This window comes from Cupressus sempervirens, chromosome 5 (assembly GCF_028749045.1).
Source record: "Cupressus sempervirens isolate cs-2001-9-10 chromosome 5, ASM2874904v1, whole genome shotgun sequence".
Classification (NCBI taxonomy): Eukaryota; Viridiplantae; Streptophyta; class Pinopsida; order Cupressales; family Cupressaceae; genus Cupressus; species Cupressus sempervirens.
The window spans coordinates 992,643,354-992,657,500 of record NC_143122.1 but is presented as its reverse complement, the minus strand read 5'-3'; the positions used below and the strand labels follow the sequence as shown (position 1 = coordinate 992,657,500).

General features: G+C 36.3%; 1 protein-coding gene across 2 annotated transcripts in view; it reads right to left on the bottom strand.

Annotated features, from left to right (window-relative positions):
- NUDT3 (nudix hydrolase homolog 3) overlaps window positions 1–14,147 on the bottom strand; it is a 250,981-nt gene that overhangs the window by 58,362 nt on the left and 178,472 nt on the right. For both annotated transcript variants that reach the window (XM_089833188.1, XM_089833189.1), the window contains exons 15-16: window positions 12,992–13,098; window positions 12,669–12,837 (exon numbers count right to left, since the gene is read on the bottom strand). In XM_089833188.1, the coding sequence (XP_089689314.1) occupies window positions 12,669–12,837; window positions 12,992–13,098 (276 nt within the window). The remainder of the gene's footprint in view (window positions 1–12,668; window positions 12,838–12,991; window positions 13,099–14,147) is intronic.

Genomic DNA, 14,147 nt, shown 5'->3' with positions numbered 1-14,147 from the left:
ATATGTTCATGCATTCAATTGACAGCACCTGATATTGACCTTGTTGCTTTATGTCTCTGCAATGCTAATGAAAATAAAGAGTCGCTGGGTCTTCTTTTTCTTCCAATCCCTGCTTGTACATGACTTGTACCAATCTGTTCTCCCTCCCTATCAATCAATAGTCTTCTTCCTTTATACGCTACGGAGAGACATGGGAACCCTCTGCTTATTCGCTCATTTTGTAATAGTTATATTTATTCTTAATTTTATATATATATAGATTTGATAAATATATATTTATATTATGTATATTATTTAATCAATACATAATATAATCAATAATATTTATAATATATTTCAATGGTATATATTGTAATATAGAATTATAATATTATTTTTGTATTATAAATTTTTGATATATTTATTGTTATATTATTTATATAATTATATTGAATAAATATTAGTAATATCATTTATTTATTTATTATCATGTTGATATAATATATTATATATAATTATATTCATCTATTTATATTATTTTTACTTTATTCTTATCATTTATTGTTAGATTTCATTCCACGAGTAGGAACATTACATTCGCCTGTTACCTATACTATGCCCTCTTCTAAAAGAGGACCCCTGCTCCAATTCCCCCATTTCTCTGTCCACTCTAGGCAGTTTCTAAATGGTTAGAATGCTCAGGTTAACAAGGTGAGGCTCGACAACGACCGACAAATACAACTAAATGGTTATGAGGGTCATAAGCTTCATTGCAGTGCTGCCACTCCCACGGGATCTCCTTGTTGGTGTTTTATTCCCACTGTTAAGATTCACTCCTCCTATCTCTCCTGACTTCAAGCTGCGAGCAAGCCGACCCAGAAAAATGTTGGGGAATCTTCCCTGTGAGATAGTTATTAAGGATGAGATTCTTGAGCTTATTGCACTGCGCCAACTCAGGAGGAATCGTGCCCTCCAGCCCGTTAAACCATATCATCAAGCGTTCAATATTAATAAAATAATGATCAAAAACAGCCCAATACAGTTAACGACATATTGTTTATAAACAGCATGTCACAGGTCAGCGACATCAAAAGTTTTGAAGTAAAGACAAAGGAATGTTACACAAGCGAAGTTAAACAATGAAGCGGAGAGGACTCCACATTAGAGAGTGTGACAGCTACAAAATATTTATATGCAGCAATAATAATACAGACAAATGGGCCTGATAGAAGAAAAATGAAATAAGCATATGTAGCAAAATCTGTGATAATGATACGTGGCAACAATAGACTCGGAAGGTTTCGGGAGCAACCAAAACTAATGACAATATACAGACAAAGCGATAAGAATCAACGGCAGATTATTTTGTAAAAGAGCCCGATACATACAAAGTTTGAAGGATTTCAGAAGCCGTCATGACGAGAAGTTAATAATCCTGCAAACAGAAAAATAATGGGACCTACAACGAGTTGTATAAAGAAACCTTCAAACACTTTCTAAGGCTTGATAATATGAAAAGTTCGAACAGAAGATCAGACACTTCACGTCAGAGCAAGATATACCGGACATTAAAAATATTATTGCTAAAAGATTGATTTATCTCTGACTAAGATTCACTTACTTATCAATTACATAAAGAAATGCATATATGTCTTTTAGAAAGGAAGACAATTCATATTCACGATATAAGCATCCACAATAAAAAGAATATATATGCCACAGTACAGACGGGTTTGAGAATATGAAATATACGATGACCACAGGACAAGTTACGTGGCTCTGAGTCAAGGAGATTTTGGCTTCCACCAACAACAATTCGACGGACACATAGACAGCATCTTATCCCATCAAAGTAACAGCTACAAAAGACGAAAGCATCTACATTATGAGGTATGTGAAGAGGTTGAGAGGTGAATAGGAGACTCCAAGAAACATAAAAAAATATTAAAACCCATACAGTGATATATTGGTGACCAATTTTAGTAGACACGTCGGACATTCAGAGTTAAGAAACCATGAAATAGGAGGAGTCGTGAGCAGCATGGTTCGATGGTTTTAATGATTCATTGTATTACAATCATTTTAAACAAAATTAATAAAAGCAATCAGTTACAAATTATGTTTAGAAATGACAGGTCATACTTTGAAAAGTCACAACTTTAAGAGATAAAGACATAAATAATGATTGATTTTGAAGATAAGAATAGTGTGTGGGAGAACGAAATGTATAAAAGCAGAATAGAGCCGTGTTTAAGGAAGTATAAACAGAGAATGTGTATGTGAAGCGTCTGAGGAGCAGGTACGCAGCAGATTAGAGTATAAGTGAAAAGGAGGTGACAAGCTGTGGTGCTTGAAAGAAGAGAGTGCATGAGATGGATGTGTAAATAAAAACAGAGCAGTATAAGGAAGAAAGAAGAAAGAAGAAAATCAATATTCAGAGCAGAAGAAAGTTAATACTAAGAAACGCGTGAAAAGGATCAAAATATATAATCAGATTATATATATATATATATATCAGTGTATCTGATGTGACAAAGATGCAAGTATTTGATGTGATATGAAAAGAGTAGATTATAAAACAGAGAGAAATTATATAGACATAAATCTGATTTGTATAAATAAATCAGTATGTGTGTAAATCAGAAATATTAAGATTTACAGTCTGAACAAAAGAGAAGATATAAGAGTTGAATATATAACACTTGGTGAAGGTTTTGCAAATGGGGTTGTAAGCTTTGGGTTTAACCATGGAGGAAACTCTGTAGTTAAGTGCACTCAGGCTAGAGTAGTAGTGGGATGGGTGACCTCCTAGGAAGTCCCGGTGCTTCACCCCTATGAGCATCACCTAGATCCAATGAGTGCTAAGTGTTCCATTTATTCTCATGAGAGATGGATTCATTTTGAATCACAACTCATGAAACATGAGTGAACAAGTTTGACTCAAAATCACACGGTTAAATCCTGATAGCAATATCACAATTTGACTTCTTGTGGAAATTATCTCCTACTTATCGGATATAAGAGTGTTGAAATTAAAGAATTCATATAGAAATAAATATCAGATTGAGAAAAAGAAATTTGTGTGCTAAAGATCTCCATCATCAATTGAGTAGGAAACCTTATCAAGGTGGAAGAGAAAATTAGATGCAGTGGGGTGGTGCTTACTAAGACAACAGTGGGTGTTGGTGCTTCCAGCAGGTCAAAGCTTGCAAAGTGTGGGAGTTGGAGCTTTCAGTGAGTCAGTGCTCATAAACATCGAGGTCATAGCCTCTAGTTGGTTGGAGCTTACAAAACATTGTAAAAGAACAATTTATAAAGAGAGCATTTATTAGCCGTGGTTTTCTCCTGCAATGTGTTTCCACATAAATCTTGTGTTATTGTGTTCATGTGCATAATTGTTCATTTCAACATTTGAAGTTAATTGTTTGGATAAAAAATTTAAATTAGCAAATTTATTATTCTACTGATTTGCAAAAACGTCACATATTATTGCCGATCAAGATCATGTTTTGATAAAAAATGCCTAGATTTTGGTGTTTTCAGTTCACATTTTGGCTTCAATGGAAGGCGTTTTATATTTGTAACCCATGCCATTGCTCTTGGAAGTCACATTTTTGAATTCCCTTGCAAAAAAGGTTTTGTGTTGTTGCATCTTGAGACCATGTTTTTTACAAGGTATTTGCAAAAACGTCTTGCATATTGAGGGATTGAAGATTACATTTTTGGCATCCCTATCCAAAAATGCCTTATCCATTGCTCATTCGAGTTCATCATTTGCAAGTGAGAAAAAAGTCAAGAAGTTGTTTGAAGATTCGAATTTGGAGGAGAAACATTCTTTTAAACCTATTAATCTTCCATATTTGGCTCTTTGATCACCAAGTGAGTAAAAGTTTTCCTGGAGGAGTTGGAGGCTATGACTAAAGCTACACATGAGATCAAAAGGAAAGCCAAGGAGGCAGACATGAGCACTTGAGTTACTGCAGCGGAATCACTTTTGCAATTCCTAAAAGATGGTTGCGATGAGGAATTTAAGAGGTTATTCACAAAACATGAATGACCTATTGAAGAGGCTGAGGGACAGTCTCAGCAACGGCAAGCATCTCAAGTGATACAGCCACATGGCCCTCCCTTAACTATTTTGTCTAAGATTAAGGAAGTTTTTCCGTCCACCTTTATGAAGCTCCAAAAAGCTAATTGGGAATTGGCAAAGACAGAAGGTGACTAAATTATTCTAGGGGATAAAGTGGTGAAATTTAAATCTAAGCTTGCACAGAAGACAACTATGCATGTAGAGCAATTGGTAGCAATATAAAGGATAGAATGGATGCAATTAGGCTTCTGCAAGGTGCACGCACTAAAAAAAATGGCGGCTGTATAGGATGTGAGGATTCTCCGACAACAATTGGCACAACTGCAAGTGTCCACCACTCCAGGGATGTCATTGCACCCCTCTTCATCAACAACTTCTTCTTTTTTGGTGGGGGGTGAGAGGGTAATGTAGATGGTAATTACATTAAATAAAGTACTTTAACTAGTTGTTAGGAAAAGTCATGTTCTAAGGATTGCGACAGTTGACTCTCGCAACCAACCCGATTCATATATGTAGGGTTCTTAGAGAATGGGATAGGATATGGTAATTCAAGATATCATTGGTAATGGTAACGTAAACTCTTTGGTACAATCAATAAAGATATATTTTGGCATTTGCGTGTATTGTTCCATTTAGTAGTATGAATGTTGTGATAATATTGTAAACTAGATTAAGTGCATAAGATCCGTACTTGACAATGAACTCTACCATATTGGCAGAAACACCCTTGTATGTTTTCAGTCCCGTAGACCCTCTTGGTGGTCTCCTGTTGGACATTAATAAATTTATCTTATCTTATCTATCTACTACGCCTTGTGTTTTTCAAACCAAAATTTCATCTTGTTTTCGCTCAAATGGTAAAATCGGGTTGCCTCCTTTGTGTCTGCCCTTCCCCCATGCTTTGTCGCACTAGAAACTCTTATGATCTCTCTTCATGAGTGGTTCTTCCATTCTCACCATTTTTCCCACAAGAATTCCAACATCTCTATCTAAAACAGAGACTTGCAAGAATGAACTGTTTTGATTGTAGCAATTCACATATCAAACAAAAAGGTAGGGGTTGATGAGCTTGCATCAATGGGCATGACAATACTCAACTTAATTGTAAGGGGGAAGACTATGATTAAACAAGTTTCCAATGAAGCACTGGGAAGGGTGATCTTTCCAATTGTGGAGTATATTGTAGGTTGTGTTGAGTTGGTTACAGCGATTCTGTAATAGCATGTATGGTAATATCAGAATTTAAATTCCTGCTAGCTGAGAGTTTTGTTTGAACTTTGATGAATGAAAGAGGAGATCAATCTCAAAGCTATGTACACAGCTTGGGCACATTACAGAACTGTTTGTGAACAAGCATCACATAACTCAAACTTTCCAAAGAAATGATAAGTAAAGTGATGGAGACTTATAAACGAAATACATCATGTGCATGCACAAACAATGAACACCTGTCATACACAAACGTTGGAAAGGATTGTAACGACGATGAATGTAAGACTAGAAGCGATAAAAAATGACATAAAGATAAAACACAGTAACTACATCAATATGATGGTCATGACAAGATCAACGATTTTGATAATATAGGAGGCAATGACCATCACATATGGATGCAGTTCAGAATCAAGAGCAATGCATAGATTGACAGGTATCATTTTCTCCATATGGACGTTGGTCTATATGCCTTGTGTATATGGATGAAGTCAAAGGTGAGACCTCAGATTTTTAAACTAGATTGAATTCGAATCATTCCAGGGATGTCGTCAAGAGTTTCTATGCCTTTTCAAGTACTAGAAGTGATGCTTGGCACAAACATAGTGGAGTTTGCATAGCTGGAAAACGATTTCACCTAGCAGTCAATATTATCAAGCCGAGATTGAAAGGTTCGAAGATAAAGCGTAATATGTACAAGAATCATTAGGCACGAAACTAACTGAAGAGGCCATCTATCAGATCTCGTCAAAAATAAATCAATTTTCTATACACATCAACACAAAAGGTGTTAATTAACATTATCAGATTTCCACAATCCATTTGTAAATAATTTGTCTTCTGGATTTGATTGTGTGCATTTTTTTACCATCAACGTTTCGGATCATACTACATGATCCATCATCAGGATGAGAAAGTGTAGGAGTAGAGATGTTGATGATGGATGATGTAGTATGATCCGAAACGTTGATGGTAAAAAAATGCACACAATCAAATCCAAAAGACAAATTATTTACAAAAGGTGTTGCCTGAAATAATACTTGTAAGAATTAAAATATGAAACTATATAAATGGAAGCCCAAATGCAATTAAGTTTGCAACGAATTTGACTCAAAGAATGTGCGATAGTAATCTTCTTAAAAGGCCATGGTAAGGAATTTATTAAAATTTGCCGGCAAAACACCATATAACCCGATAAAACACAAGCGATTAAATAAAATGAAGAGATACGATTATAATACATTTTATTTTAAAAGAAGTGTCTTTTCACTTTGAAGAGGTACAACCTCAACTAAGTGAGGTATAAATAAGTATTATTTTATTTTCAAAAGAGTCAATATCGGAACAATCATATTCACAAGAAGTATTTGATATTATTTTGTATGGAGGGATAAGGGGCTCATTATGATATTATTTTCAAAAGAGTCAATATCGGAACAATCATATTCACAAGAAGTATTTGATATTATTTTGTATGGAGGGATAAGGGGCTCATTATGACTTTGTAATATAAATTCTATTATTTTATTTTAATAATAAAATAAAAGATCTTTTGTTTATTTTTAAATGGCATGGAGATTTAAGCTACAAATGAGTCATCCTTTTTAATTATTTTTTGGAATTTTGTATACAGTTGAAAAGTCGGATAAGTGGACACAATCATTTAGCATCTTGAAAAGGATCATCATAGATATTGTAAAATATTAAATTGTTTCCATATCGATGTCCAGTTTGTCTCTTAGAGGAGTTAAAATTCAATCTAGACTAATTTAAGATTGCATAATATTTGGCCTATCGCATCTTGATTATTTAATTGTTGGCAATATTAGTTCATAAGAACTTTATAAAGTTGTCAGTGAAAATTCACTGAAGTTGACTCTATTGCCCGGATGAGCTGAGGCATTGGTCTTTTTATTAAGTCAAAAAATCTATAACTTCCTTCCTACAAGCATCAAATTAATTATTATTCAATTATGCAAAACATTCAACAATTATCCAGCATCTAGTTTTCATTTTAATTGAGTTTGAGAACATTGCCAACCAGAGAACTCCAAAGTTTAAATTCACTTTCGAAAAGCTTCGAACCAAGTGATCAAGTTCAAGAAGGTCTACTTGCTTAAGTGTAGCGGAGCCTTAAGTGTAGGGGAATTAAAGTGATTCTCATTCGTTGGCCAAAACTGATTGCGGAATCTTATAGGAGAAGTGGCAAGCTCTTGGATTTCCATTCTATGGATTTGGGAACCAACATACCTATCATTTGAAACTAATCCATCCATGACCTCACATGCATGCTGATTTTTGGAGTACTCAACTAAAAGTTGAGCCTTCCAATCTGTTGAAATCTCACTCAATGAACATAGGGTGGCGATTAAGGGTTTCTTGGAAAGTGCATCAGCAACAGTATTGTTTTTGCCCTCAATGAACTCAATGTCAAAGTCATAAGCCTGGATCTTGCCCACCCATTTTTGTTGTCTATCATCGATTTTTGTTTGATTAAGGAAGTATTTCAGACTGTTGTAGTTTGTTCTTACCACAAATTTACTACCAACAATATACTGTCTGAATTTGGCTAATGCATACATGATAGCCAACATTTCCTTGTCATATGTGGAATACAACCTCTCATTATCCTGCAACTTCCTACTCTCATAGGCGATGGGGTGCCTATTCTGCATCAAAACCACTCCTATGCCCATGCCTGAAGCATCACACTCCAACACAAATGGCTGCAAGAAATTGGGAAGTGCCAAAACTAAACAAGTACTCATAGCCTCCTTGAGTCTGTCAAAGACCCCCTGTGCTTGTTCTATTCATCTGAAAGCTCCATTCTTTGTGAGGTGTGTCAGTGGTGTTGCCAACTAAGAGAAACCTCTCACAAATCTCCTGCAATAAGCACACATACCAAGGAATCCATGCAACTCAATAATGTTTTGAGGGCAGGGCCAGTCACAAATAGCCTGAATTTTCTCCTCGTGCACCTTCAATCCATCAGCACTAATCACATGTCCCAAATATAAAACCTCTCTAAGTCTAAACTCACATTTGGATAGCTTAGAAAATAAAGACCGACTCTCGATGATGCTAAGTACCTCCTCCACATGTCTGAGATGGTCCTCCCAAGTACGGCTATAAATCAAAATATCATCAAAGAATACCAACCCTAATTTCCTTAACTGCTTGTTGAAGATGTGGTTCATGCATGATTAGAAGGTGGCTAATGCATTGGCAAGGCCAAAAGGCATCACCAAGAACTCATAATGTCTATAGTGGCAACAGAAAGCAATCTTGTGTACATCCTTTGATCATACACAAATCTGATAATAACCTAAACAAACATCAATCTTAGAGGAGTAGATAGCCCCATGAAGCTCATCTAACAACTCATCAATACATGGGATTGGATATTTGTTCTTGATTGTCTTTTTGTTCAATGCTCCGTAATCTATACACATCTGCAAGGTCCCATCCTTCTTCTTGACAAGTACCACAAAAGAAGCAAAGGGGTTAGAGCTGGGGTGTATGAAGCCCATGTCCAACAACTCATGAATGGTCTTCTCAATCTCATCTTTGTATGCCCTAGATGACGATATGGGGTGGTGATCACTAGTTTAGCTCCATCCTCCATTTCTATCCCATGCTCAAACCCTCTATCCAGAGGTACACTAGGAGGTATGTCACCAAAAACTCTGCCATGTCGGTCCAATACTGACTGAATATCAACATGAAATGTTCTACCATCCTGAGGAATAGGTATTTTGGACTTCACAAAACAATGTGTATCCCAAATCATATCATCATGTCTAATGATAGACTCCATCCTACGAGAAGTCACCTCCTTAGGTCCACCATCTAAAGCTACCGTCAAGATCATGTTCTTCCCACTAGACAGAAACTCTAACTACATGCGGTGGTGATCAATAATATACATTTTGATACCCTGTAGCCACTACATATCCAAAATAACATCATAATCCTCCAAGGGTAGAATATAGAAGTCATCTATCAAAGTAAACTCCCCCATCTGAATAATAAGCTGTGAGATCCTCCTAGTGCAGCCCAAAACTACACCATGTGCAACCTTTACTCCAAAACCCTCAAATATCTCAGATTGCAACCCACGTTTCTCAACCAATTTTTGATCACTAAAGTTATGTGTAGCTCCTGTATCGACCAAGCTCATGATTTACTAGCCCTGTAATGTACCTTTTAGCCGCAAGGTGTGGAATCTAGGATACCCAAATAAGGTAGCCATAATCACTTTGGTTGTCACCAATGACTCCGACTTGTCCAACTCCAACTGTGATTGCACTTGATGAGTCTCCTCAGGACTGTCCTCAGTGTCAGTCCCAGGTATCTCCTCATCACCATACTCAGATGTCACCTCAATCAAATGAACCTTGCCCCTCCCCATACAACAGTGCCCGGGCTCCCAAGGTTCTTTGCATGAGAAGCATAACTTCTTCCTCAAATCATTCTCTGTCTCTGGGTCCATCCTAGGAGGTCTAGCTGACTGACCATCCCTAAGTTGTGAGGTGTTGGCCTTTTGTGGAGGCTGTGAATCTTTGAATGGCCTTTTATCCGATGGATAAGTAGGAGTGGTGTCCAGTCTCAATGTCACATCAATAGCATCCTTAAGAGCAGTCGGCTGGAAAGTGCGAACCAATCCCTTAAGCCTGTCTTGCAATCTCTCAATGAATAGCATCACACTACGCTTTTGTGGCATATCAAGTACCAAACTGCAATGCATTGGAACTCATTAGCATACGCCTTTACATGTCCAATCTCTCTAAGATGTGCTAACTCCCTATAGTAGAGTTCGATGTCCTTTTGGTCAAACCAAGTAATTAGCCGCTTAGTGAACTCAGCATAGGAATGAATCAAGGCGTGATTTTGGGTAACCAAACCATGGTGCCACCAATCATAAGCAACCCCATCTAAATACAATATGGCAAACTGTATAACCTCTCTCTCTAGCATGGTTCGTAAGGATAAATAAATGTCCAGCTTATGTACCCAAGCTCGTGCACTCGAATCACTAGTGCCATCATAAGTAGCCAATGAAATCTTCCAGTAGCTCTATTAAGATCGTTGTTTTGTTGTGGCCTATTGCCTCTATCTCCTCTAAACTTGGCAGTATCCTTGCGCTGTGAACAATACTGGAGAATAGGAAAACATCCCTAACCTCTTGGGGTAGAGCTCTCCACTCAACTGTGGCTACCATGACGAATTCCTAGATTCCCATCTCAAGTGGATCAACTTGTGTTGGCTGCTCACCAAGTAAAAACTGTAGAAGCAAGGGTCCATTCGTAGTAGGTATATGAGGTCGTTCCTGTCTTTGGGAATGAAGGGAGCTCCCAACTGACGCATGAGATCTATGACTTCCAACAACTGACGCAGATTTGTTGCATCCCTGCCTGCCTCTTTGCCTATCCAACTCCATCTACTCCAAATCTCCCTGTAACCTCTCAAGCATTTGGACTATTATAGACTAAGTATTGATAAGAGTCCTCATCAATTCTCTTTCATCCTCATCAATAGTGTTCTATTTGTTTCCTCTCTATTCATCTGCCGTAGTATTTCCCTGTTCAATTCCAAAACCTTGCTCAAGTTGAGCTCTCCTGTGCATGTAAAATATGTTCGATGCATAGATTTGTAATCAAATCCATAGGCTGGCAAGATTTAGCTCTAATACCACTAAAATATCCCAAATGGATATTTGCTTTGCTGCTGCTATAATGTTTAATTATATAAATTATATTTTCTTGTAGATTTTTCTTTGATCTTATAGAGCTAAACAAAAGTTGCAGAAGAATGTTGTTTCTTTTTGTATTTTTCAAAATATAAGTATTAAAATGAATAAATAAATAAAACTGATAAAATAGAAGTGATAGAAATCATATGCAGCAATACATACTAATCTAGAATGATTCTAAAACCATACTAGTAGAGTCTGATTTATTTCAAAATAGTACAAATACAAATGTGCTTCAAACAAGGTTGACGCCAGCTGAAAATGGGATCCAAGTGAGTTGCTATAAAGAAAAGCCAAGCTGAACCAAAGTGGTCACCTTCCCTAAAAATCCACTACCTGCAAAGTGTGACTACAATAATAGAAATCGATCCCCTGCCTTGATCAAACTATATGCATAAGAACCTTTGAATTTGATCTTGTTCAGTGCTAGGTCCCAACAAATCTGCTCTTAGCACTAGAGTTTGCGTCATAGGTGAGGAATGCTCTTCCAAAGCAATGGCGTCCAAAATAGGTTGACAAAATGATAAAAGATACTTTTAGGTTACCATCTCCTTATATCCCCTCTCCAAGGCAAATCGAACCCTAAAGTGGATTTCATTTGAACATTATAATATAACATTATTTCCCCAATAAAGGCATCCAAATAGAGAGAAATCATTACTTTATTAATGACAAATAGCTCCAAGCATCAAATAAGTCCTGGCAAGTGATAATCAAATAGTAAAGACTAAGCTCTTTCCAACGGGCAATCACACATAGGAAAATCGATCCAAATAGATCCAAAAAACTCCTTATTACTTCAAAATGGCTAAACACTGAGCCTTACTTAAATTATTAAAATGCTAACTTAGGAGAATATTAAAATATATTAAAATATTTCCCACATAGCCAAGGAACAACCCAAACACCTCCAAAACATGAAACTAAATTTGTCACCTGCCTATGACTGATGTCGGACAACCTGGGCCAATTGGCAGTCTCACCCTCAAATCTAGGGATACTCCTAAAAAATAGGGAACACACCCAAATCTCCTAAAATTAAGATCAGGGGTGATCTCATAGACCCTAACTTTTGGAAAATGTCACAACCTCCTAAAAGGTAGGAATCTCCTCCTAAAATCAAGGAACTGCCTCCTAAAATCAAGAAATTGCTCTCAACTAATCTACTACTGCCTGAAATACCAAATCCGGACACTGAAAACCCTGACTGAGTCCCTGATCACCAATGCCAGCCTATGAGACTCCATAATAGGCTAACGCTCATGTCACTGCTAGACAGAGCTAAAGACGGGACATGACAGAAGCTATGGATTTCAGTTAATACTACTTGTTCTAAATTTCTTGTGCTATGCTAGACCCAATGAAAATATATATTTATGGATTTTATCCCATTGAACGGAAATTAAATCAATAGAATTTCCCAAAAAAAATTATATCCCTCAGATGCTCAAAGAAAAGTTATTCCTTAATGTAATGGTAGGTTTTACACAACCCAGATTTGCATATTAGTTGACTCCAAACAAAACATAATATATTCATCTCCTCCTCTTCCAATGAACAAGAAATAAAAGCCAAGTGGAATATCATTTGAGACAAAATGTGACTTCCATAGTAAGTTATTAACAGATAGCATACCAGCCTTACTGTTGACTGTCTGCCATCAGGAAGTTGAATAGTGTGAGGGCCTATCCCATGGCAGCATTCATGGCAAATTGTATGTGTGAACATGGAGTCAAAATCTACATACTCCTTTTGTTCCTTGGAAATGCATGCATCTGCTATGGGTAGCAGAATAGATTTAAACCTGCAAAAACTTAGAAAGCATTAGTAAATCTCTAGAAAAAAATCAGTGTTAACAGCAAATGGACAAAGGACAAACTAAGCTATAGAACATTCACTCTTTCCACTAAATATGATTTTAGTCAATATAAAATTACAACTTCAGTTGAATCTTTTACTTTGCTTCTGCAATATTTTTCAGCATGACCATGGCAGTGCCCCGCTCGTTTACGATTCTCTCATCATTAGGCAAGTTGAAGGCAACAGTCTGCGGTCCTTTAACATCCTGTGTCAATAATCACTCAGTTTCGTGTATCTACTTCAAAGATGCCAAATATTCAGGAACAGAGCAATACAAAGATTTTAGATATCTTGAAGAATCTTTTTTTCATTACCAAGATGGGACAACAGAACCACAGAAAACCTCAATTTGATGATAATTAATCTATGCAATTGCTGTTGAGAAAAGACGAGGGAAAAATCATATATGCAAATTTAGTATATGAATCTTATGCATGAAGCTGCAATTTCAGTAGAAAAAATACTAGCTGTGGAGCTCAAGTTCAAATCTACAACAATGGTTTGCACTATTCAAGTAGCATAATTATAAATGTTCAATGTATGTTAGGAATAATGCAAAGATTGCACCATTCAATTCTTATAAATGTCAATTTTCAATTGCCAATGTGACAACACTTCCCATAAAAAAGAGAAAGATTATGACTATGTTAATGTTTGTGAATAACAAATGTGGATAGAGGTCTCAAAAGTATGGTAACTAATCCAGAGTATAAAGAGGCATCACAACCCAGCACCAAGCACCTAAAATTGAAACTAACAAGCAAACAAATGGAAATGAGAGGGAGGGTAAATTTTAGAAAACTTATTATGTGATAAATCCAAATGAAAAACAATCATCAAAATGGAATGTTTGTTGTCAAAACAAACCACTGGTGGAGCCACCCATAGTTGGAAAACTTGCCAAAGCCAAAAACTTGCCAAGGCCAGAAAAATATTCTGCAAATACAGGCCAGTTTTTGGCAAAAAACTCAGGAACTCAAAAAAATTGATTTAATTAGAAATGCATCTTTTCCCAAAATTCAATGAGAAGATGCATTAAATGAGTCGATAAATGAGAACACAAAAGAAACAAGCTTAGTCTAGATATATTTTAACACAAAGTTGGTAGAAAGTAGCATTCTTGTGAGGAATGTTGATGGTTGGAAGCAAAATAGTTGATAATTTATGTAAAAGTAAATATGTTTACCGTATTGGGGTAAAGAAATTAATGCATACGAGTAATAGATAAGAATAGCAAAACTCCTATTATTCACA